Source organism: Chrysochloris asiatica, unplaced genomic scaffold, assembly GCF_000296735.1.
Source record: "Chrysochloris asiatica unplaced genomic scaffold, ChrAsi1.0 scaffold00026, whole genome shotgun sequence".
In the NCBI taxonomy this organism is placed as follows: Eukaryota; Metazoa; Chordata; class Mammalia; order Afrosoricida; family Chrysochloridae; genus Chrysochloris; species Chrysochloris asiatica.
Window position 1 is genome coordinate 4,013,087 of NW_006408544.1, and position 22,897 is coordinate 4,035,983.

Genomic DNA, 22,897 nt, shown 5'->3' on the forward strand with positions numbered 1-22,897 from the left:
GGAGATAGTTGAAGAACTTCTGGAAAAAAATTTTCTGAACATCCTGAAGCTCAATGAACCCCAGAAATCAAAGATAAGGACAGAATCCTGAAAGCAACTAGGGAAAAGAGAAGTGTAGCATACAAAGACAAGTAAATCAGATTAAGCTGAGATCTCTCAACAGAAACCATGCAGGCAAGAAGGCAATGGGGAGACACATATAAAACCCTGATAGAAAAAAACTGCCACTCCAAGAATCCTCTACCCAGCAAAGCTGTCAATCAAATACAGTGATGTAATCAAAACATTCCAGGATAAACAGAAGCTAAGGGGTTTTGCCAAAGCCAACTCTGCTATGAGAAACATCCTAAAGGAATTTCTGTGGACAGAGAACCAACAAGAACAGACAACAACCAGAGGAAGACGGACATGGGAGCATCACTGTCAACTCAGTCAACAAATGGAAGAGTCAAATAGAATAAAATTATAAGAACAGAGGATCTGGGATGTCAGTCTATGATCAAAACAATTACAGTGTGAAAGAAGGTAAAAGAGGAACAGAGATCCAGGTGGTGGGAAGGTCAGGTAGATTACAGCATAAAACAGACTGTCTTAAATGGAGGAAAGAATTAATGGAATATAAGGTAGCCACACCGGGGTTGGGGTGAGGGGGTTTAGTTTGGGTGTTGGGGAGGGCAATACAAGAAGGGGGAGGAGGTAGAAGAACAAGATAGGGGAACACTGAGACAGGTTTGCCTGTCCTAAATGGGACAGAGGTAAATAGTGATGCGTACTCAACCTTGGAACAACAGTGCTTTGTGATACAGGGATCCAGGCATAGCTTGAAGAGGGGAAATAATACTAAAATGCTTGAGTGTCTTATGAATATTGTTTTCCCTTGCCTACTATTGTAAAATAGACACAAGTGGGATAGAAAGGAATGTTGGGAAACATGATTAGAGACTTGTAAGCCCGTTTTCAGCCTATAACTGATTGGAATACCTAAAATGGGTTCTAGAACTTGCCCAGTGAAATAGGCCTCTTGCAACACCTTTGCAGAATATAGGTCCTTAGGTGGAATCCTGTCCCATCCAGAACCTTCTGAGGTGGGACATTCCCACTAGCAAGGACAAGCAGACCAGCCTGGAACAGCTAGAGTGACAGAAGATACATCTTCAAAGAAAGATCATCAGGAAAATCCCAAAACAAAAATGTCAGCATGACTGGCTACTACAAGAATAAGCAAGCTGTTTACCAGGAAGCCATCAAGGCAAGCAATCAAGTTCCTTCAGGACAAACTCCCCTCTAAGATTGAAACTCAAAGGGAACACACAAAAAAGCATGTAAGCCTGCTGGCAACCACATTGGTAAATGGAAGAGGGGGAAAGGCAGCAATGAGTAAATGTACTGAGTTCAATCATAGTCCATTGACTCCCGTTGACTTGGAGATGAGAGAGAGAGAAGAGGAAGGGCTACGTGGTCCAAAGTGTGGTGAGACCTGAGGACACTTGAGCCCATGGACAAGGACATAGCCACAGAAGGCTAGAGCTGAGTGAGAGTGAAGCATCCAGCTGATATGAAGTGAGGGGAGATGCACAAGAACACCCAAACTTGCAGACAGTACCCATTTGACCTAGCCTCATTGGCTCGATAATCAGAACTCAACTAAAGTAAGATTACAAAAAAAAAAAATTTTGATTTTTTTTTTTTGATAAAGGAAACAAGAGTAAATTGCTACAATTTGATGAACCTGACCTATACTTAGAGAGTTAGTAACTCTAAATACCAAAGAGTCTTCACATCAAGTATCAATGCTATCCACTCTGTATACAGGGTAGATAGTGATGGGCAACTTAGACATTGGCTACGTAAAATTCAGGGGCAATAAAGGCATGAAGTGACTGGCTTACAAGATTTCAAGAGGGAGTTTAAGAGTATGGGGGGGGGGGGGGGGGGGGAGAAAGTCTCCACTAAAGAGTTTTCATCTTGTCTAGATGAGCCTGGTGAAAAGAGATGGGGATAAGATTCATATGATTCAATAGTGAATAATTGTTATGACTAATTGTGACTGTCACAATTGTAAAGGTAGAAGTTTTGTAACAAAAACGGGAGTGGTTAATCTTACAGTCCAGAAACAGAGGACCCTAGGACCATCAAGGGAGAAAGGGAGAAGAGCACAAGCAGAATGGGGGACCTTATCCAGAGAAGCAGTGACACCAGAGAGGGAGGCAGAGATGGGGGTGTGGAGAGGGGGAGTGTCTGAGGACCAGATTCATGGGAAGAGATGGACTAAGATCCGGTGGCCAGGAGCAGACTTGCAGAATGTGCCCTTTGGAGATGTAAATTATTATATATGCCTGAGTGTTTTGTTTAAAAAAAAAAAGCTAAAGTGGATAGAGAGAAATACTGTTAACTGATGGTACATGGAGGAGATTATAATGATTGTAATGAAACAAGGTTCATGATTTGTTGAATGTAGAACTGATGATCTGCCCTGTAAACTTTCACTCAATCTGCAATAAAAACCTTAAAATAAAAACACACACACACACATTCATACATGTATACACATTTTAGCATCTGCATTTTAAAAGAGCCCACATATGGTTTTTGGAAGTAAGGGATCTTTTTATTAAAGTGGCAAATTTTCAAATATAATTTCCTGAAAAATGTTATCTTGTTCCCACTGATATGTGAAATCCCTTTATTTTCATTGATTTTTGGTTCATTTTATTCATTTACATGTACCACTAATAATCGCACATTCAAAGTCCATTTTGATAGGTAACTTTTTTTTAATTTTAGACATTATTTTTACCTGTTAAAACATTTGGATGAGTTTTTAAAATCCTTTTGTAAGTTTCAAGATTTCTGCTGGGATTTCTGTTTTCTTAGGAAGCTGTTAAGTTTCTAAATTAATCAGAGAGGAATTAACACTGTAATATTTTGACTTTCTGCCTTGCAAGTTTTTCTCCTTTTCTGTTTTTGTTTGTTTCAAGTTCTTTTTCTCTCTCAATAAAGGAGTTTCATTTTCTTCCTATCAAGAACCAAAGCCACTGCCATCCAGTTGAACCTAGCCCATAGTGAGTGTATAGGAGACAGTAGGAGGGCCCCAGGGGGCTTTCAAGGCTTTCTCCCACAGAGCTGCTAATAGGCTCGAACCATGAACCTGCTGGTAGCCCTTGAGCACTTAGCCACTGTGCGATTGGGGGTCCATTTCTTCCTATTGTTGTTAAGTGTTGTCAAGTCTGACTAATTCAGTGACCCTGTATAGGGTTTCTAAGGCAGCTGGCGAGCTTGAACTGCTAATCTTGCCATTAGAAGTACAGTGTTTACCCCACTACAGCACTACAGCAGGACTCTTTATGCCTGTGTTAAGTGCCATCAAGTCAGTTCTGACTCATAGCAATCCTGTACAGGGTTTCTGAGGAGAGGCTGGTGGGTTTGAACTGCTGACCATGTGGTTAGCAAATGTTTATCATACATTGCCACAACAGAACTCCTTTCTTCCTATAGGTCTCATATATTTAGGTTTATTACTCAGTATTTGATGGGTTTTGTTAGGATTGCAAATGGGATCTCTTATGTATTATAGCTGATCATTGTTTCCAACTAGTTTACAGGCCCCATTACTAAACTTTGGTCGTTGTTAAGTGCCATCAGCTGGTTCTGACTCATAGATACCATGTATACGGTTTCCGAGGCTTTACACCTTTGCAGGAGCAGAAAGCCTCCTCTTTTTCCTGAAGAGCAGCTGGCGGGCTCAAGCCTTGCACCTTGAGTTTGCAGTCCAGAGCTTGCTATATAGAGTCACTTACCCACTCCAAATGTAACTAGTTCTTTTCAGTTTTCTGGACAATAAACTTGCTGGAAATACCAGTTAGGTTGGTGCTCATGGTTTGGTGATGCTTACAGTCCACAGGGTTGCTTTGTGACTCTCTAGCAGTGCCCAGGAACCCTGTTTTAGAGGGAGGTGGGAAGGAATGTGGATGAACAGGTTGATAAAAAGTTCAGGGTTTCCCTGGACTAGGGCAGTAGAAGGACTGGTGCAGGGTGTTGAGAAAGCTCTTAAGAGTGTACCACAGTCTAGACTAGGAAGGATTCCTATACTGAACAGTCAGGCAGGGTTTAGGCATGAAGAAGAGAGGTGGAAGGAGACGAAGTTGTGACCCTGGAATGGACCCTGAGATGTCAAGTTTTAGAAGTGATGGCTTCCCAGCATGGTGGCTGAGATTTGTGAGGAAAGACTGATTCCATTTAAAGACAAGCTCAGAGAGCTTGTCGCTTACCCAGAGTCTTCCTAATTCCAGTCAGTGGCAGAACTGGGATTGAAGTATTGCTCTTCTGTACTATACTAGCTCATATTCTGTCTTTGTTTTTCAGGTTCACTTTAGAACAGTAGACTGACTGAGAGAGCCAGTAGAAAGAAGAGCACAGCATTGCAGATAGGAAAGAGGGAGGCTCCTCATGGTCCGGGCCCCTCAGTGAATGGGGAGGAGGGACAGCTGGACCATTGGGCCTTCCTATTGGCCCTCAAACCCCATCAGGCCAGAGCAGCACACCTGTGTCCCTGGTCCTGAAGCTCACATTGTAGTCCCCATCATGCACAATGGCCCCCCATCACATGCCATTGTCTCTGTCACACATGTCATGTCCTAACCGTACACCCAAGCCCTCCATACACTGAGTGTGTTTACTTACACCTCATGCCCCCATTTCTCACGTACCCACATACGCTTTGGGTCCCTACTACTCACCCGGACTCCTCACATGTTGTGTGCTTAGCTCATGCCCACTTATGCTATGTCCACAGAGTGCATCGGACGGCTTCTGGAAATCTGTGGCCACTCGAGTGCCCAAGGAGCCCTCTGAGATTCGCATCCTCAACCCCTATTTCATCCAGGAGGCGGCCTTCACGCTCATTGGACTGCCCTTCAACAATGGCCTCATGGGCCGGGGGGTGAGATACTTGGGCCCCTGGGAAAGAGGAGGGGAACTGAGGCAGAGGTGCCTTGAGAAGAAAGGGAGGGTGGCAGGGTGTGGCAGTGTTCTGGGATGTGGGTTTTGAAGGAAGGAACTCCATTCTCAGGATGGGATCAGATCTCAGCTCTAGGGAACGTCACTGAGGATCTTGGTCTGACCTAACTCTCCAGCTGAATCCTACATTCCCCAACTCCCCTTCTCCAGAACATCCCAACTCTCGGCAGTGTGGCAGTGACCATGGCACTACACGGCTGTGATGAAGTGGCAGTTGCAGGCTTCGGCTACGACATGAGCACACCCAATGCACCCCTGCACTACTATGAGACTGTGCGCATGGCAGCCATCAAAGAGGTGTGGAGCCAATGGGGGACGGTTTCTGGGCTGGTTGGAGGGGTGGACTTCCCACATCCAGGACAAGCCCTGACTACCGGTGCAGAGATGAACAGTAAAGGGCTGAGCCAGGGCTGGTCTGGCTGCCCAGAATGGGAAGAAAGTCTGGCCCCTCTTACGTCCACCCCACGGTTAAATTGTGACACTGGAAGCCCATGAATCCTCCATGCCAGGCTCTCCCCAGCCTCGTAGTGAACCCAGTGCCCAAATCTTCTGCTTTCTCCCTGAGCTCTCCCTCCACGGGAGCCTGCCTGCCATGTCCCCTGCTCCTACCTCCTCCAGGCAGCATTCCCTAGCCATTGTGCACTAGTCTTTGGCACCAGCTCAAAGTCATCCTCTCCACTGTGGTCCCTGCTTACTCCCAGAGGACTTTCTTGTCCCCTTTGTTTCTTCCTTACCTTCCTTACCTCTCAGTCCCAGGACATGCCCCCTGTACTTCTACCCTGCTTCGCCACTACTGAGCATTGAAGACTTCACCTGGCAGTGCCTCCCAGGCCATTCAGATGCTCAGGTGCATCATCACATGAGATGGACACACTAGAGTTGTCCTAGCCTGTCTGTCAGCCTCTCCTGGCACTTGTCCAAAATTGCATATTGAAAGTGTGAACCTCTCTTGCTTCGATCACACTCCTTCCACAGAGCCCAGCCTGAAAATTGGAAACCTTGGGCCAGTGCTTCAAGCAGCTTCTCTACTACGTCTAGGTGGCTGAGAGTTGTTGTAAGAAATCTCTCATCTGTGCAGATTCACATTACTAAAAAATCAGGGGTTCTAACTCAACTGAGCTCTCATCCTGTGCATTGGATTTTCCCATGCCTTTATCCTATCTTCCCACTCCATCCCACCCCAATGCATCCCTTTCCAGCTTTACACTCTCCTCAGTGAGAAAACTGAAGCCATTGCTGGGAACTCTGTCCACCTCCTGCTGGTGAGCCACTTGGCACTTCTCACTCCTTCCACTTTGCTGCCTGGCTTTCCTCCTCACCGCTTACCTGATGCAGCTCCTACCAAGGCCACCAATAACTCACCTCAGGGCTGCCAGATCCAATAGACACAGTAAATCGCATCTTGATCTCTCAGAGACGTGTGGTGCTGACCACTCCTTCCTCTTAGAAACGCTCCTCGGATTAGATTGGAGTCCCTCGTTTCTTGGGTTCCTCCTGCTTTGCTCGCCACTTGCTGTCTTTCTCTTGCTCCATTTACTTGTTTCTCATTCACCCATGAAAACTGAGCATCCTAGGCTATCTTCTGTTCCCACTTCGCATGTTCTCTGTGAGATTCCCATCCATACCTATGAGCTCAGCACCATCTGTGTTGTGGTAGGTGTTTTGGGTTCATTCAGACTACCTGAAGTAATTGGGAGTTATTTTAAGAATAGATCAGGAACTTGAGAATCTCCTGGGAAACTAAAAGCAGGCCTCCAGCTGGACCTGCCGTTGCCTAGAACAGGTTTCTGGAATGGGAAGCTCTGGGACTTTCTTGTCCCCCTCAGCAGTGGCTCCAGCCTCATAATTCCTGTGACTCTGGTCTTTCCATCTCTGCCACTCTTCATCTCTTCTTGCTCCTTGTCTCCCCACCCCCACCTCCCCAAATGCCAACTGCTCATCCTAAACTGTTCTCACAGCTTTTATCTGCGTCATGGCTCTGTTTAATGTATATATATCTTTGTTGTTGTTGTTAAGTGCCATCAAGGTGGTTCCTACTCATAGCGACCCTGTATAGGGTTTCCAAGGAGCAGCTGGTAGGTTGAACTGCCGACCTTGTGGTTTGAAGTCCATTGCTGATGTTACAGCTTCACACCAGGCGTCCGTCCATTGTATGTTCCTTTTACATGGCTTTATGGGAAACTTGAAGGCAAATATGGAATGATATAGACAAAGGCAGTATCAGATCATGAAGGGCTTTCTGTGTGCTAGCACTTTATTCTGAAGGCAACAGGGAGCCATGGAGGAATTTGAGGCTTCAGATGAACAGGCTTACAGTAAGGTCACTGTAACTGCAGTATGGAATAGAGGGGACGAGGCAGGAGTAGAAAGTAGTTGGAAGGCTAGTGCAGCAGTCCAGACAAGAGATGATGACTCCTGAACCACAGTGCTGTGCTGGGACTGGGACAGACAGAGACTACAAAACAGTGGCTCTCATATCAGCAGGACCTAGGGATTGCCTCCGTACTGCAGTGAGACAGAAGGGACACTCCTTCCCTGAGCCCCTCTCTGGTATAGGCTAGTCCTTTTCTTCCACCTTTCTACATCTTGGTTTTCAAGCTATTACTCTTCCATCACCATGTAAAACCCATCCAGTTCCAAGGGTCACATCACCCTCTGTCCTACCCTCCATGCAAAGTATGTACAGATCTAGGCTCTAAAATCCAGTGCCCTGGGTTCCTATCCTGGCGCTGTATTTTGCTTCTTTATCTATAAAAGGGATAATAATAGGACCAATTCCTAGGGCTAGGGAAAGAGTGAATGTAGTCATGCTTAAAAAAAAAAACTAACACATAGTGTTGTAGTTATGTGCTGTTGAGTCAGTTTAGCGACCTTGTATAGAGTTTCTGAGGCTGTAAGTCTTTACGGGAGCAGAAAGCCTCATCTTTCTCCTGTGGAGCAGCCGGTGGATTCGAACTGCTGACCTTGTGGTTAGCAGCCCAACAAATAACTTACTACACTACCAGGCCTCCTTTGAGGTGTGCATAGTAAGCATGCATAAATATTAGTCATTATTAATCTTTTTATCTCCACTCATCACTGTTCCGTACTAAACTCCTGAATGAGGACTCACCAAAAAAGTTGGTGTTTGGGTTTAGAATTCCTTGGGAGTCTGCAGTATTGAAGTGAATGTTTCAGAGCCGTGGTCTTGCCATTGCTTCACCTCTACTCATCTTGATTGGCCCATTCTCTAGGGCCAGCAAGAGTGTATCGAATGTGAAGACAAATGGAGTAAAGATTAAATGCTGGTAAAGTTGTTATTTAAAGTATTTCAGAAGAATTCATAAAAGAATCCAACAGAGAGAGTAGGGAAAAGTTAGAAAGGTGCAAAGCTATGGAGGCATTGGAGAGAATATATCATGAAGAGAACATCAGCAATGTCAGGTGTTACGGAGAAGTGCAGTAAGATGAAGACTGAGAAATGACCATTGGGTATACCAACTAAGTGGTTACTGCTGACAAAGAATGGTGGGTAGGAGCCAGACTGTCGTGGCTGAACAGTGACTGAAGTAGAGACTGCAAGTGGCTGGCACATAGGAAAGTGCTCTTTTGGAAAGTTTGAATGAGAAGGCAGGGAGAGAGACTGAGCAGATGTTAGACGATGAAGTGGGTTCACATAGGAACTTGTGACCCAGCACAGAAGTCTAGGCTAGCAACAGATTTGTGAGCTGTGAGTACAACTGCTTATTCAGATAGAGGAAGGGCATGGATGTGATTTCCCAGGAGGAACATAGCAAATAAGAAGTGCAGATTGTCAGGGCAGAAGCCTAGAAACATAATATTTAATGGCTGAGTGAGTTAAGAGAAGCCAAAGGTAAAGACCTTAAAAAAGAGCCATCACAAGGAGAATTCCTCTGAGTGTGTGGACTCTGATTTTGTATGAACCGCTGTGTCCAGAATCAAGGGTCCTGGAAAGGCTGAGAACCCAGGGATACCAGAATCCTGCCCCAAACCATAGCCAACCCTCCCTGCAGAATTCCTGAGGAAGATGAAGTCACAGGAACAAGGACAATGACAGACAGTTATATCTTTGCTGTGAGCCTGGTTTAGGCCTCATCCCCCAATACACGGAACTCAGGTAAACTTGGCTATTGTCTGTATGGAAGGAAAAGTTAGGAAAAGACAACAGCAAAGGGAATTGCCTGATACATGAAATCTACCCCAGGGTAGATTTCTTAGCTTACTTTTTTGTTGTGAAAATTGTCAAACATATTTACAAGTCCAGGTGGTCCCCAACTAACTTAGGGTGTGTATTCATTGACCCTGTGGTCAGTTAGATCTGACATTGCTGAAGATTCTTTTTTTTTCCCCTTAGTTTTCATTATTATTGCTTTTTTTTTTTTTTTTTTTTAAATCAGTATCTGTGAACCGACTCGATGGCACATAACAACAACAACAACAATCAGTATCTGTAAATCCAATCTTTACCCTTGGGACTTGGAAACACTGCTTATATACTAGCATGTATTTTAATACACATGTCCACAAAAAATGGATGGCATTGGTACTGTGTCAGTTGCAGTAATAACTTCCCTTGTAAATGGTTCTGGACCATCTGGATTATCTCTGGGGATAGGAATGGCATTTCTAATCAGGAAATTAGTAAGAGTTTTCTGTATGGTCCTTCTACATATTACTCACAATAAGATATTCCAAAAATTAAAAAATCCCAAAACCAGAGGTCGTAAGTACAGTTCATCAGAATCTAACAAGTTTTAAGCCAGGGACTTCCTGTACAAAGACAGTGTCATCAACTCCATATTCCTTTCACCAACTAGCAACACGTGGCCAGTGTTTCAAATACTCTTCTCACTTCTTACTGCCTTACTGATTATTTGGAAGCAAGTCTCAGACATCATATCAGTTCATCCATAAATACTTCAGGAAGTGTCTCTAAAAGATAAGGACTTTATTTTTATGTACATATAAAATAAAATAATTCTTTAATGTCATCACATCAGCAATTCTGTGTTAACCTTTTAACCCTCAGTGACTCCCAGCTGATGCTCTTGAAACTGGCCCATTAGATTGGTCGTTTCTCTCTAAGAGAGATTATATGTGATCACTTTATGAGTTTTTGTATTTGCTTGAATCTTGGCCCTGCCCTCTCAGCCTACTTTCTTACCTATAAACTGCATTCAATTAACTTTTATTGAGCAGTGTCAGACACTGTTCTAGGCATTGAAGCTACAGAAGTAAACAAAAGGAAACCTCAGACAGTGAGACCAATGCTAGAATCCAAGGACTGAGGGCAGGTGCCCCAGGGGTCTACCTCCAGGAGGGGTGGTTCCCAGGTGGCAGAATATACAGACATGAGCTTCATTCAAAGCCAGTGGGAGTGTTTAGGGAGTTTGGAGAGCGACAACCTTGAAGAAGCAGCAATAGAGTGAGGAAGACACTGCCCGCCTTCAGTCTCTGTGGGAAGGTAGAACATGAGGGAGAAAACAATTTCCACGTGAGAGTGTGTCTGAAGGCCTTGTCCATAGGGGACAGCCAGGCTTGTGAGTAGCACAAACAGTTCGAGGGAGTTTTCAGAGAAGAATAATGTAAGGCATTTTGTTGATAACCACCAGAATTTCAGCTTGAAAAGATTTGAAAGTTTGGAGAGGGTTGACTGGGTTGGAATACGGGTGAGACAAAGTCATATAAGGATTATTTAAGTGTCGAGGACCGGCCTCGACAGGGGAGTTCGGTTCACGAAGTAGGGAGATCTGGCGGCGACAGAGACTGAAAAAAAGTACACACAAAGACGCAACGAGAGAGACAAAGAGACACCCCAAAACGAGAGTGGATGCAAAACTGGCAGGCAGACCCTGGACTACAGGCATCGTGGCCCCTGCAGGCAGTAAATGCACAACCAGCCCTGCAGGCAGTAATGCATGCGGGCTTCAGTCTGCGCCCCCTTTTTATTTCAGGGAGGGGCTTTACACAAAGGCAGAAAGGGATTATTAAGACAGGGTACAGAAATGAAATGTGATTAATCGTTCAAAACAGGACACCATGATTTACAGGAACAAATTCTAAAATATACATCACAAATTGTCTTGATAATCTAACATCCTTAATTTTCCAGAAATTCAAGCAAATTGTTATAAATTACTTTTTAGGTTCGAATCCCAAGGCAGCAACTCAAGGTTTCTCAAGGCTAATTAACATACCTATAGCACTTAATCTTGAATGGGAAAAGGTGAAAAGGATTCAAAAGGTCTGAAAGGAGTCCAGCTGTTTCAGCTACCTGGCTTAGGCTTGCAGGAGGGAGGACACCTAGGTTAATGGTTTGCACCTGGGGACGATTTGAGAAGACTGTCACTATTGTTCCTTGAACAATACCCCGGAATTCGCCAATCTACTTTGAGTGAATTCCTTGGGCAGACTGTCTCCAGAGTCTCCCAGCAAATTTGCCTTTGGAACTTTTTACAGCCTCAGCTTTAGGAGGGGCTTTTGTTTTAATATTTGTCCATGGGTATCAAGGGTTCATGTATTAAGTTAATATCAAACATAACTGAATAACTTGATAAAGAACAGTTTTGCCATGCTTGCCAGGTGGCCAGAGTTTGTTCCTCAGAGAGATTTGTTCCCTTACGCACTGCCAACACAGTGGAGACATTAAGAGAGGCACATAAGAAACCATTTTCTCAGAAGCTACAATTACTGGAGTTCGAAGCATAGAATGAATAATAGGACCAAAGAAAATTATACAGAGCTAGCCCAACAGTGAGTTCGTAAACGCCAGTGAACCCAGGGCGTCCGGAGGTTACTTCCTTGGGCCCTCGGGGACCCTGGCTAGCCATCCTGAGTGGGGCCATCGTGTAGGATTTTTGTCCATGATACAGGGCCTCAACACCTCAGTGATCGTGGTCCCCAACATTTAAGTGTTTGACATCAGTAAATAGTGGCTGTGACAGTGATGCTGTGGGTTAGTGTCCTGGACTGCAAAGTCAGTTTGAATTGCAGGCTTAGCAGTTCAAGCTTACCAGTTACTCCTAGGAAACCTTTTGTAGGGTCGGAACCAATTTGATGACACTTACAACAACAGTCCTGTTATGGTGAGGCTCAATGCTGACAAATACCAGAGATCAGTTGTGTATGAATTATGATAAGGGTATTACTTGCATTCATTCATTCAGTCAGTCTTTTCTTCATTCACTGAGAGCCTTAGTCATCAAAGTTTCCCAGTGAGACTTAATGTGAATAGGAAGGAACCGGACTCTAACTGAAGATTTCCCCCAGAAAAACCCTGGAAAGCAGTGTTGTTGTTGTTAGCTGCCATCGAGTTGGTGCCTACTCATAGCAACCGTGTGCACAACAGAATGAAATACTGCCCAGTTCTGCACCAACCTCACAATTGTTGTGTTTGAGCCCATAGTTACTACCACTGTGACAATCCATCTTACCAAGTTTGATGTCCTTCTTCAGGGACTGGTCTCTCCTGATAATACATCCAAAGTATGAGAGACAAAGTCTGGCCATCCTTGCTTCTAAAGAGTATTCTGGCTGCACTTCTTTCAAGAACAGATTCTATTTGTTCTTTTGGCAGTCCGTACTTTCACTATTCTTCCATAACACCATCATTCAAATGAATCTTCTCTTCCGGAAGGCAGTATCTTCTAGCAATTTCCAAGTTAGTGGTGAAATTATCCACTTCTCCTCTGGTTGTGTGGCTCTCAGCAGCAGGATTTCATCAGCTGCCCTCAGGTCTCGAAGGTGGATTGCATCAGGTCAGAGAATGACTAAAGCACCCATGGTTGAGCTTTCCAGTGTTGGGCTGCATTTAGATGATTCATGTTGCCTGCCCTCAGGGTGCCGAAGAATGAGGTGTTATGGGACTGGGAGGGGATTGATGTCTGTGGGAACCAGGTTTTTTCCTCGGCTCTGGGGATGAGGATGGGTAAGTGTACATCCCCTAAAACATCCAAGTCTACAGGTAGCATCCTTCTGGGATGAGGAAAGCCATTGTTGCTGTTGTTATTCTGACTCTTGACTGCCCTGTATAGAGTTTCCAAGGAGCGGCTGGTGGGTTTGAACCACCGACCTTGCGGTTTCAACAGACCTTGTGGTCTAGTGTTTAACCTACAGCACCACACCAGGAAAAGGGCTAGCAGGTTCTTTTTTCCAGCGGCGGTGTTGGGAGTTCTAGGGCAGTGTCATCGTTGTCTTGTCTGCCCTTAGACTATCCACCTTCACAGGAAGAGGGCACCAAGCCCTGGGAAGATGCAGTAAAGGTTTGAACAGGGCCCTGACCCAGCAGCTACCCAGACTATCCAACCAGTCACATCTCCATCTCTTTCCTTTCAGTCCTGGACACACAATATTCAGCGGGAGAAAGAGTTTCTACGGAAGTTGGTGAAAGCACGTGTCATCACTGACCTAACCAGTGGCATCTGAGGTGGGCCCAGCACATGGCCACAGAGGCCCAGGCACCACCAGGAATAAGCAGCAGCCACCACCACCTGCCCACTTCACTGGCCTCAGTCTGGCTCTGCTGGAGAGGCACAGGGGCCTTCTGACCCAGAGAACAGTGCCAAGCAGCCCCAGTGGTAGCAAGGCCTTGGCAGCGTAGCCCGATACCTGCTGGAGGCCAGCCTCAGAGACCAGCATTCAACCTCACTCTCATCCTGGGTCCTTGAAGCCAGAGGGCCAGGAGGCAGCTGGCTGTGCCCAGCAGGCCCAGCATGCAGGAGGTGGGACACTAGGCAGCACGGCTGCCGGAATCATTTCTCCAATCAGTGTTTGGTGTATTCTCATTTTGTGAATTTGGGGAGGGGGGAGGGTAGGGATAATTTATTTTTAAATAAGGTTGGAGATGTCTAATTTGGTCCACTTGCCATGCATAGAGAGGCCCACTAGAGGGCCCATCAGACACTGGGTTCCAATCACTGGGCTCCCAGTAGGGTGGGAGTGCCTGACTGGCTTGTCCTCTTCTTTAAGGCCACAAGGAGGTGGGCAGGATCTCATACCAGCCTCCTTTAACTTATGACACTATTTGGCCTTTATTGGGGAGAAGATGGGATATTCCCATTCACCAGCCCCTAACTGCTCCAGGGGGAACCTCTGGAGTTACCCCTTCTGAGCCAACACTACAGCCCCTGGGCTAGAGCAGAGAAAGAGAGCTTCAAAGCTCAGGAGGGGAGGCCTGGCCCAATACAGTGGGAAGGGCGCCCTCCCTAGCTGCAGCTGACCCATAAAACAGGGCCCCAGGTCTGGACTGACCAACTCTTCAGCTGCGCTGGGTTTTAGCAATGAGACTGCTTTTGGCCTGCACCAGAGGGCAGTAAGGCCCAAAGACCTTACAGAGGCTGTGGCAGCCATTCGGGCAGTCATCATGGAAGCAATAAAGCTCTTCCCTGAACCTAGTTGCCTCTTGCTTTCTTGCTTACTAGAAGAGACCTCAGCAACTGTGCTAAACCCAAGGGTCATCTCTCCAGCCCCCTTCACTTCTCATGTCAACTGTAGGGCCTGGGTATCCACCAATAGGGTCTCTGGGGCCTCTCTTGTCCCTCATAATTCTGTAACCTTTTTGCTTTAAGAAAGACCAGCGGTATCAGAGCATACCCCCAGAGTCCAATCATGTGCCTCACAAAAGAGTCAGAAGACAGGATAGAGCCTGCAACTCTAGGACAGTGTCTCTGGGTCACCACAGCCGAGTTCCCAGCCTCCCTCTCCCAGCACAGAATCCAGCTCCCAGCATCCTCTGGTGAACTTTACAAAGGGTATTCTTACCCCCTCCAACCCTCCTCCTCCCCTCACTCTGCGCTGTAGAACTGATTCCTCCCCAGCATCCCAGGCAGGCCTGAGAACAAGGCAAACACATTCCTAAACTTTAGGCCATGAAGAGCACTTCCTGTTAGGCATGCCCACTGTGGCATTAAGTGCAGCTGACTGGCCTCTGAGCCTCTCCTGCCCTGCTCCTATCCAAGAGTCCATGCCGTCCCAGGTCCTCCCACAGGTGAGCCCCAAGGACAGGGTCCTACCCATGTGAAGGAGCCCTGCCCAACAAGCCTGCACTGCTGCTGCAGAAGCCTCCTCAGATGAGGGGAAAAGCAAGACCCTACCTCTTCCAGGCCCTAACTGAAGGACAGCTAGACCCCCCCACCAACTCTCCCGTGTTCAGCTCCAGTGCACAGCACATTCTCCTCGGCCAGCACCTCCTGCATTTGGACGGGGCACAGGCTGCATGTTTGTAATCAGCAGCTCCGGCTGTGAGAGCCCCAGCAAAACCACCTCAACTGGGCAGCCAATTACAGGAGGCAACAGAGAGTGGGCCTGCTCAGTGCCTGACCTGTCACGGAGGAGTCCTGTGAGGCCTGGAGACACTCAACACCACCACCAGTTCTCTGCAGTCTGCACAGAAGTTGTGGCTCTTGGCCTGGCTGTGCACCAGAAATCACCTGTACAGAATTGGAAACTTGCACATGCTCACCCTGAGATTCTGATTCAGGTCTAGGGTGGGGCCCAGATGTGGGTAGTTGCAAAAAAGGTCCACAGGTGGTTCTGCTGCATAGCCAGGGTACAGCTGGTACACACACGTTCTTCTGAGCACTCTCGTCCCCACCCATGGCTTCCAATGATCAGTTAGTCCACAGTTCCCAATGCCATCTTTCTCCGCTCTGCCCTAGGCCTGCCTACAAATCAGCTGCTTCCTGAACATTTCCACCAGGATAATCCACAGGCCCAACTCAACATGTCCAACCCCGTATTCAAGCTCCTACCCCCAGCCGCCCCTCCTCCACTGTGTCCTGTCCATTTGATCCCCACCCCCACCTAGCTGTGCTTCAACTGAGTTTTCAAAAGGGTGAGCTCCCAACCTGCTTCCAGACCTCATTCTCTCCAGCCACCTGTCCACCTCGCATCTGTCTGTCTGTCCCCAAACCATCATCTCAGGACGGCAGTACCTCCACTAAAATGCTTATTCTTTTGTTTAAATACGTCAGTGGTTGCCAGAGTCAGGGGAAAGCCCAGACACAGGATCTGGCCTTCTTGCTTCTCTCTCACATTACTCACCCCATACCCCTACCCCCATCTGCCACATGGCCAATATTCGGCTTCTGAAATTCTGCCGCTCCTACTTCAAGCCTCAGCTCATAAGTTCCTCTTCTGCAACCCCCTTCTCCCATCACTGCTCGCCCGGTGTCACGGTGAGCGACAGTGTTTGCACACCTGCCTCTACCTGCCTGCTCCAGGCAGCGACGGAGGTGAGCGATGAGGCGATGAGGGTCAGAGTTTGGATGGGCCCAGTGTGAGGCCTCCCCAGCTGGACAGAGCGGATGAACCCTCCAACTGACAGAATAAACTAGCGGAGATAAAAAGCTGAGCGTAATAGTTGCTGGGCGGCCGGGCCGTACCCCCAGGCAACGCGCACTGGAGGGCGGTGACCCAAGGAAGGGACCAGCCTGCCCTCCCTCCCCGCCCTCAGCCCAGCCCACTCCCTACTTTGCGTGTCTACAAACTGTACTCCAGTTTCCGCGCCTCTTCGCCGCCCGCGTTCTCCACTGTGTCCCAGCGCCGCACCCCCGCCCCTCAGTGCACCCAGCTGGGCCAGGTGGGGACCGGATCTGGAGGGCGGAGTGGCCAGGTGAGCCCAGAAAGGTGGGGCGGGGCGGGGGCGCTCCGGGCCCCACCCCGGGATCCGGTGACGCCGGGGTTGGAATTTGACACCGGACGGCGGCGGCGGTGGGCAGAAGGCTGCTGAGGGATGGAGTTGAGCCCGGCCCCCAGACACGGCCCACGGGCTTCTCCAGCCACAGGTCCTTCGGGCCTTAGCCCTTGCTGCGACCCAGGCCCCAAGCCTCACACCCGCGGTAAGCCGGCCCTTTTGCCCATCCCCTCGTCCCAGTCTGGCTGGATGCGTCTGGGGTTCGGGGATGCGGTCAGAATGGTCCCCCTTGACTCCCTTTCTTGCATTCTCCCTCTCTGGGCCCGCCGCACTGATTGCTCTTCGCCCCTCCCACGGCCCTAAGCCCCCCGCTTGTCGCTTGTCAGACCACGCTGGCCCCGTCGGCTCTGTGTAACATGAGGCTTCCGCTGCCGCTACAGGGTGTACGTACAACTGGCTGCCAAGGCCGCGCTTTTGGCTAAAAGAGACGTTGCCAGGTGTACAGCCCTGGGCATGAGCCATTTGAGCTGCGGGGGAAAGGCCGGCACTGGTTCTGAGAAAGTTGCCTAGAGAGCACACCTCAGGTCCTGTGGTGAGTATTGCTCGGGAAAGGCATGGGCTGGAGGGCCAATGGGCCCCAGAGGGGCCAGGAGGGAGAGAAGGCCTGAGCTGCCCTGGAGGGACAGGGGCTCCCTCTGGTGCAGACGGCTCTTAAGACTTGCTTGCTTGGACCTTTCACCAGGTCTTTTTGCCATCAGTGACAACGGGTCACAGATTGACGCCGTATCCAGTTAGCTGAGAAGTGCACACCTGGCCGTGGAGAACCACATTCGGGAGACCTGGGGTTGTGCCGTGGTGTTGGCATTCTGTGTGCTGGGGTAGGGAGTTGAGCAGGCCAGCTAGTCAGGGCTTGTGAGGACTCTGGGGCCCCAGAAACATGTTGGGAGTACTGGCCAGGAGAAAATTCATGGAGAGAACTTCTAGAGTAGTTGGTTGTAGGCTGCCAGACACACAAAGACTAGAAAGGGGACAACCTGAACCAGTTCTTAGAGTGGTTCAGTCCTGAGTGACCGGCTCAGGCCTGAATGGAGCTCAGGGAATGTAAAAGCCCACCCCTGTGAATCTGCAGGCTTGGTATATACTGCCCCCTCGTGGTCATAGGAAGCCATAACCCAAACCTCACATTCGCTAAGGGTCCATCAGTCTGACCATCAGCTGGCTTATGTGGTCTGAAAAGTGAACTTGAGGCTTTGAGTCCAGGCCAGAGGTCACAGAGAAGCAGGGTTCGGCAACATAGGCTTGAGACCTGGGCCTCACTGTCAGTGAATAACCCTCCTAGTGATCAGCTACTATTACCGTGTTTCTCCAGGCCTCTGCTTCCTCCTCTGTGGCATGGGGTGAAGGCTCTCAATAGTGACCAAGGGTATCCAGCTGCTCCCTCTTCCAGTCAGTCCTGGCAGCTCCAGCCCTGCAGCACAAGGCAGGAAGGTGCTGAGAAAAGAAACCTCCTAGTTGTGCAGTTCCAGCCTTTTGACCTTAGACAATCACTGAGTTTCTTGGAGCCACGTTTGCTTGTTTGGGAAATGGGGATTATACCGTTGTGGGCTGTGAGGACTGAAAGAGGGAACAGCTGCAAAGTACTTCACATACAGTAAAGTTCTCAGTGCAATTTACCCTCCTTCTGGGTGGAGTCCAGCTATCCAAGACCCTTGTCCTCACCTGGAGACTGAGGTGGAGGGATGTTGTGCTTAGGAGATAAATTCAAAGGGAGGGTGGGGAACAGGTTAACCCAGGTTGACAAGAGTCCCTGATGTTGATAGATATGGAGGCTGGACTTGGAGGCCCTTCAGTGCTACCCTATTGCCCCAAGCCTAGGCAGCAGGTGAGTGGTTCTTCCAGCGACTCACACCAGGTATTAGGGAGAGGAGGGCTGGCTTGGGACCCAGGGTGTCAGATGTGGGCGGGCGGGGAAATGGTCAGGGAGGGACTAATAGTGTGGGAGAAGGATGGTCAATGCCCTCAGGGGATACCTCCTCTGGGCAGACACCTTATCCTTGAACCTCAATCCCCAACTAGAAGCTCATTCCCTCTCTGAACTCAGCTGCTCCAGCCCTTCTCTGAGTTCGAATCTCTTCCTTCCTGAGGCTCCGCTTTGTCCCTCTGCGCAGTCCCCTGTGTGGCCTACCCTGGCCGCCCTGGCCCTGTTGAGCAGCGTCGCCGAGACCTCCCTAGGCCCCGCGCCCCACACCCCCGCCACTCATGGAGGCCCTGCGCCAGTTCTGACTCCCCCCGCCGGCCACCTGCCGGGTAGGTGAGCGGACTACGGGGGCCGGGGCAGGGCGGGGGCGGGGCTGACCCGGGACACTGCCCTTGACGCCATCTCATTCCAGGGGGACGCACGATCCGTTTGTGCGGCGGAAAAGCACGGAGGCCACCGCCTCCACCGCCCCGGCCCGCGCCCCCTCCTCCCGCGCTGGTCCGCACGGTACGGGCGGGCAGCCAGAGAAGCCGCGAGAGCCCGGGGAGCCGCGCGGAAGCGCGGGGCTGCCGCCTGCGTGCGCAGCTGGTGCCGGTGCGCGCTCTTGGCCTAGGTCACAGCTCCGACGAGCTGGTGCGTTTCCACTTCTGCAGCGGCTCTTGCCGCCGCGCGCGCACTCCGCACGACCTCAGCTTAGCCAACCTGCTGCGCGCTGGGATCCTGCGGCTGCCCTCCGGCGCCCGGCCTGTCAGCCAGCCCTGCTGCCGACCCACGAGCTACGAGGCAGTCTCTTTCATGGATGTCAACAGTACCTGGAGGACCGTGGACCGCCTCTCAGCCACCTCCTGCGGCTGTCTGGGCTGAGGGCTCACCTAAGGGTTTGCGAACTGAATCTGTACTCGGATCTTCCTGCCCAAAGCCCTCACGTAGCAGCCAGGTGCCTCAACCATACACGGATGGATGCCTCAGATGGGCGTCAGCCAAGGAGAGATGGACCCAAGACAGGACCGGCAGCCCCAAGGCCTGCATCCTGCAGGTCCCAGCACCACCGACACCAGAGACCTCAGCTACAGAGACCACTAAGAACCCATTCCTCAGACGTTGACACTAATCAGGCCACAGACCTGGGACCCCGGCTCTGGAGAAGCAAGCAGCGTGTGAGGCCCTAGCCGAAGCCCTGGGGAATGGAATTGGACAGAGACCTGGCGTTTGCATGGCTGAAAGTACATATGAGGGAGCTGATCTTGTACTCATCGGTGGGAGCTGGACCCCTATTTATTATCTTTTAAGTTATTTATTTACTTATGTGGTTTGTCAAATCCTTTTCTGGGCAGGGGGAGCTGGCTGGAGATCAGGCCCACTCAGCAATCACAGACCTGCATTCCAGGCCTGGCCTGGCCCTCCCACTGCTTACCCTTCCCAGGAGCTCTGGGGTGAGGAATGTGGAACACAGGCTGAGTCTGTGGCAGAGTGTGCACACAGTCCCCGGCACTTGGTCTAGCTGTGGGGAAAGAGACCACAGAGGCTTCTGTGGTGGGTGACCTCAGGTAGCATTGGCTTCTGCACTATCACTGAGCTGGGGCGTCCCATTGAGGGCACTGTCTTAAAAGCATCCTGGCAGGCGCACACATTGCCTGCTTTTAGTTGGGCTGCCTTGAGGAGCTCACTACCCACATCCCATAATGCAGCTCAGTGAGGAAGAGCATGTAAAAAGGCTGAGGGTATAGAAAGAGAGTACAGTGGGAGGGTGCCTTAGGGAGTCCACACAGAAAAAGGCTGAGGAAAAAAGCAAAAAGAACAGGACGGATGGCCCTCAGAGGGACCTGAATCTCGGCTGATGACCAAGGATCTTTATGTACATTTAACCTGGTGTGGCGCTGTGTGTTAATGCGCCAGACTGCAAAGCCATTTGAACGGCAAGCTCACCAGCTTCTCCTCGGAAACCCTATACAGGGTTGCTATGGGTTGAAAATCTACTCGACAGCACTTAACAACAACATGTCACAGAACCAGACCTGCTGGTGGTGTGGGCTAAGTATCGGGCTGGTGGTTTAAGCCAAATAGCCACTTCACAGGAAAAAGATGAGGATGGCTCAGAAAGTCTAAGAAGCAGTTCCAGGGTCACTGTAAGTCAGAATCAACTCGATGACAGTGGGTTTGGTCTTGGTTTTTATGTCAAATAGGTCCCTTGGTTGGTTGGTTGGTTATGTGCAGTGGAGTCAGTTCTGACTCATAGCAACCCTGTATAGGGTTTCCAAGGCTATAAATCTTTATCGGAGCAAAATGCCTCATCTTTCTCCCACGGAACTGCAGGTAGTTTTGAACTACTGACCTTGAGATTAGCAGCCTGACTTGTAACCACTATGCTACCAGAGGTCCCTAGATGGCACAAACAGTTTGTATTTGACTGGTAACTGCAAGATTGGCACTTTGAACCCACCCAGTGGTACCATGGAAGAAGGTCTGCCAGTCACCTTCCATAGAGACTGTTAAGTCCCATTGAATTGGTTCCAACTCATAGCGACCCTGCAGAAGGCTTCTGAGGCTATATCTCTGTGGGAGCAAAAAGCCTCATTTTTCTCTTGTCAAGCAGCTGACTTTGTGGTTGGAAGTCAAGTGTTTATCCTACAGAGTCACAGTTGTACTCTGTAACACATGGGGTCATCATGAGTGGGAATTGACGGCAGCAAGGGTAGGAGAGACAGACAGTAAACAAGCAATTACATAAATAAGTATATAAATTCAATTAGACAAGTGTTATGAAAAAGGACAGGAAGATGAGAGGTAAAAGGAGAGGTCAGTGCTGATCCTGGCTTCTGACTTCTCATAGTGTCCTTGAGTCATCTCCACAAAGGTAGTGAAAAAAACAACACAAAACAAAAAACATTGTAATTGCCGGAACTTTTCAGGAGGCGGATCTGGAGCTGAGGTAGTTTCAGGCACAATCAACACAGGGGTGGTAGCTGCAGCCCGGGGTGAAGGAGAGAACCAGGGAGACATGCTGAGCAAGAACAGGGTTACAGATGGGGCCCCTCAGGCATTGGACACTGTTGACTGAAATTCTTCCCAAACCACTAAGTACCTGCCTGCTTTGACATAGGAGCCCTGTTTGCCCAGGCTAGAGTGAGGAGCTGGCAAGAGCTCTGAGAGCTGAGCCCAATCTAGATCAAGGAGGAAAAATGGATCTGTGTTCCCACTCTTCTGCGTTCATGGGATCTGTTCTGCATGCTCCCCAAACTGGTGCCTTCATGATGTCTCAAGCACTCCTTGGTCCCCTTTTTCCTGCCACCAAATGGACTGAACCTCCAAACTGATTCAAGAGCCTCTGTCTCCACTTCCTTTCACCCTCATAGCCCCTTCTCCTGTCATTCAGCTTGCTGAGAGGTCAGGGTGTCATCTTGTCAATTCCGGAGCCACTGGAATCTAGAGACCCCCTGATGGGGAGACCTAGAAGACTGTTCTGCTCCCCAAATCCTCTGGACTCTGCAAAACAGTAGACGTTGTTCTCAAGCCACTTGACACCCACCCACAACATCTCTGATAATGCTTACAGTGAGAGGGCATGGTCGGAACCCAAGCCACGCTCTCCTCTCAACTTTCATCCCCAGTTTTCCAGTTCCCAGGGAAGTTGATATACCCCAAACTTGAAGCTGCATTCTGACCCCTGGACCCCAAGAGTTTATGCCCAACATCTCACAAAGTCCCAGATGAAACAGCAACTTTTCTAAGAACACATTCCCATAAGAGCCAGCCACTACATATAGTTCATAACAACCCAAATCTCCCTTTTAAAAAATATTTTCCCCCAAAAAAATAGGCTACAGAACTGTGCCGCTGCCTGTAACACAGTAGAGATAACTTATCATATGACCACAAACAGGCAGAGCAATTTAGCTCCTGGGAGCCACGTGGCTTTGGTATCTGGTCTTTGTTTCACATTTGCAAAACCACTGGAACTCTTAGAAGCAGTCAACTTTGTCAGCGCTGCTTGAAGACCTTCTTGCTTTGACTCTTAATCTCATATTCTCCTAGTTTTCCTTCTACCAGTCCAGATGCTCATTCTCAGACTACTTTTGGTTTCCTCTTTTTCTCTTTTGTACAGCAAATTTGCCCAATGCAACACATCATTTGATTTCTTGACTGCTGCTTCCATGAGTGTTGATGGTTGATCAGAGCAAAATGAAGTCTTTGACAACTTCGATCTTTTCTTCATGGATGTTATTTATTGGTCCAATGGCAAGGATTTTTGTTTTCTTTACATTGATTTGCAA

The 22,897-nt window shown here is 48.9% G+C and overlaps 2 protein-coding genes across 6 annotated transcripts in view; both read left to right on the forward strand.

Annotated features, from left to right (window-relative positions):
* The window catches only part of ST3GAL3 (ST3 beta-galactoside alpha-2,3-sialyltransferase 3), a 317,828-nt gene extending 304,388 nt beyond the window's left edge, over window positions 1–13,440 (forward strand). For 2 of the 4 annotated variants that reach the window (XM_006839670.1, XM_006839671.1), the window contains exons 9-11: window positions 4,793–4,939; window positions 5,167–5,313; window positions 13,351–13,440. In XM_006839670.1, the coding sequence (XP_006839733.1) occupies window positions 4,793–4,939; window positions 5,167–5,313; window positions 13,351–13,440 (384 nt within the window). The remainder of the gene's footprint in view (window positions 1–4,792; window positions 4,940–5,166; window positions 5,314–13,350) is intronic. The other 2 variants (XM_006839672.1, XM_006839673.1) reach the window with 1 other exon arrangement.
* A 5,030-nt stretch (window positions 13,441–18,470) lies between these two features.
* On the forward strand, window positions 18,471–19,490 carry ARTN (artemin). Of its 2 annotated transcripts, none has more exons than XM_006839674.1 (3): window positions 18,471–18,530; window positions 18,793–18,955; window positions 19,039–19,490. In XM_006839674.1, exons 1-3 carry the CDS (start codon window positions 18,471–18,473, stop codon window positions 19,488–19,490), a joined length of 675 nt encoding a protein of 224 aa, XP_006839737.1. The 2 variants fall into 2 exon arrangements, with proteins under 2 accessions (XP_006839737.1, XP_006839738.1); XM_006839675.1 differs by having other exon boundaries at window positions 18,817–18,955.
* The last annotated feature ends 3,407 nt before the right edge of the window (window positions 19,491–22,897 follow it).

What these genes read in the sequence shown, in the direction of transcription:
- ARTN (XM_006839674.1), top strand. Translation starts at nt 18,471, where the DNA reads ATGGAGGCTGGACTTGGAGGCCCTTCAGTGCTACCCTATTGCCCCAAG. An exon ending in GCCCCAAGCCTAGGCAGCAG is followed by an intron (nt 18,531 to 18,792) that starts GTGAGTGGTTCT and finishes TTCCTTCCTGAG; the next exon opens with GCTCCGCTTTGTCCCTCTGC. An exon ending in CCCCGCCGGCCACCTGCCGG is followed by an intron (nt 18,956 to 19,038) that starts GTAGGTGAGCGG and finishes ATCTCATTCCAG; the next exon opens with GGGGACGCACGATCCGTTTG.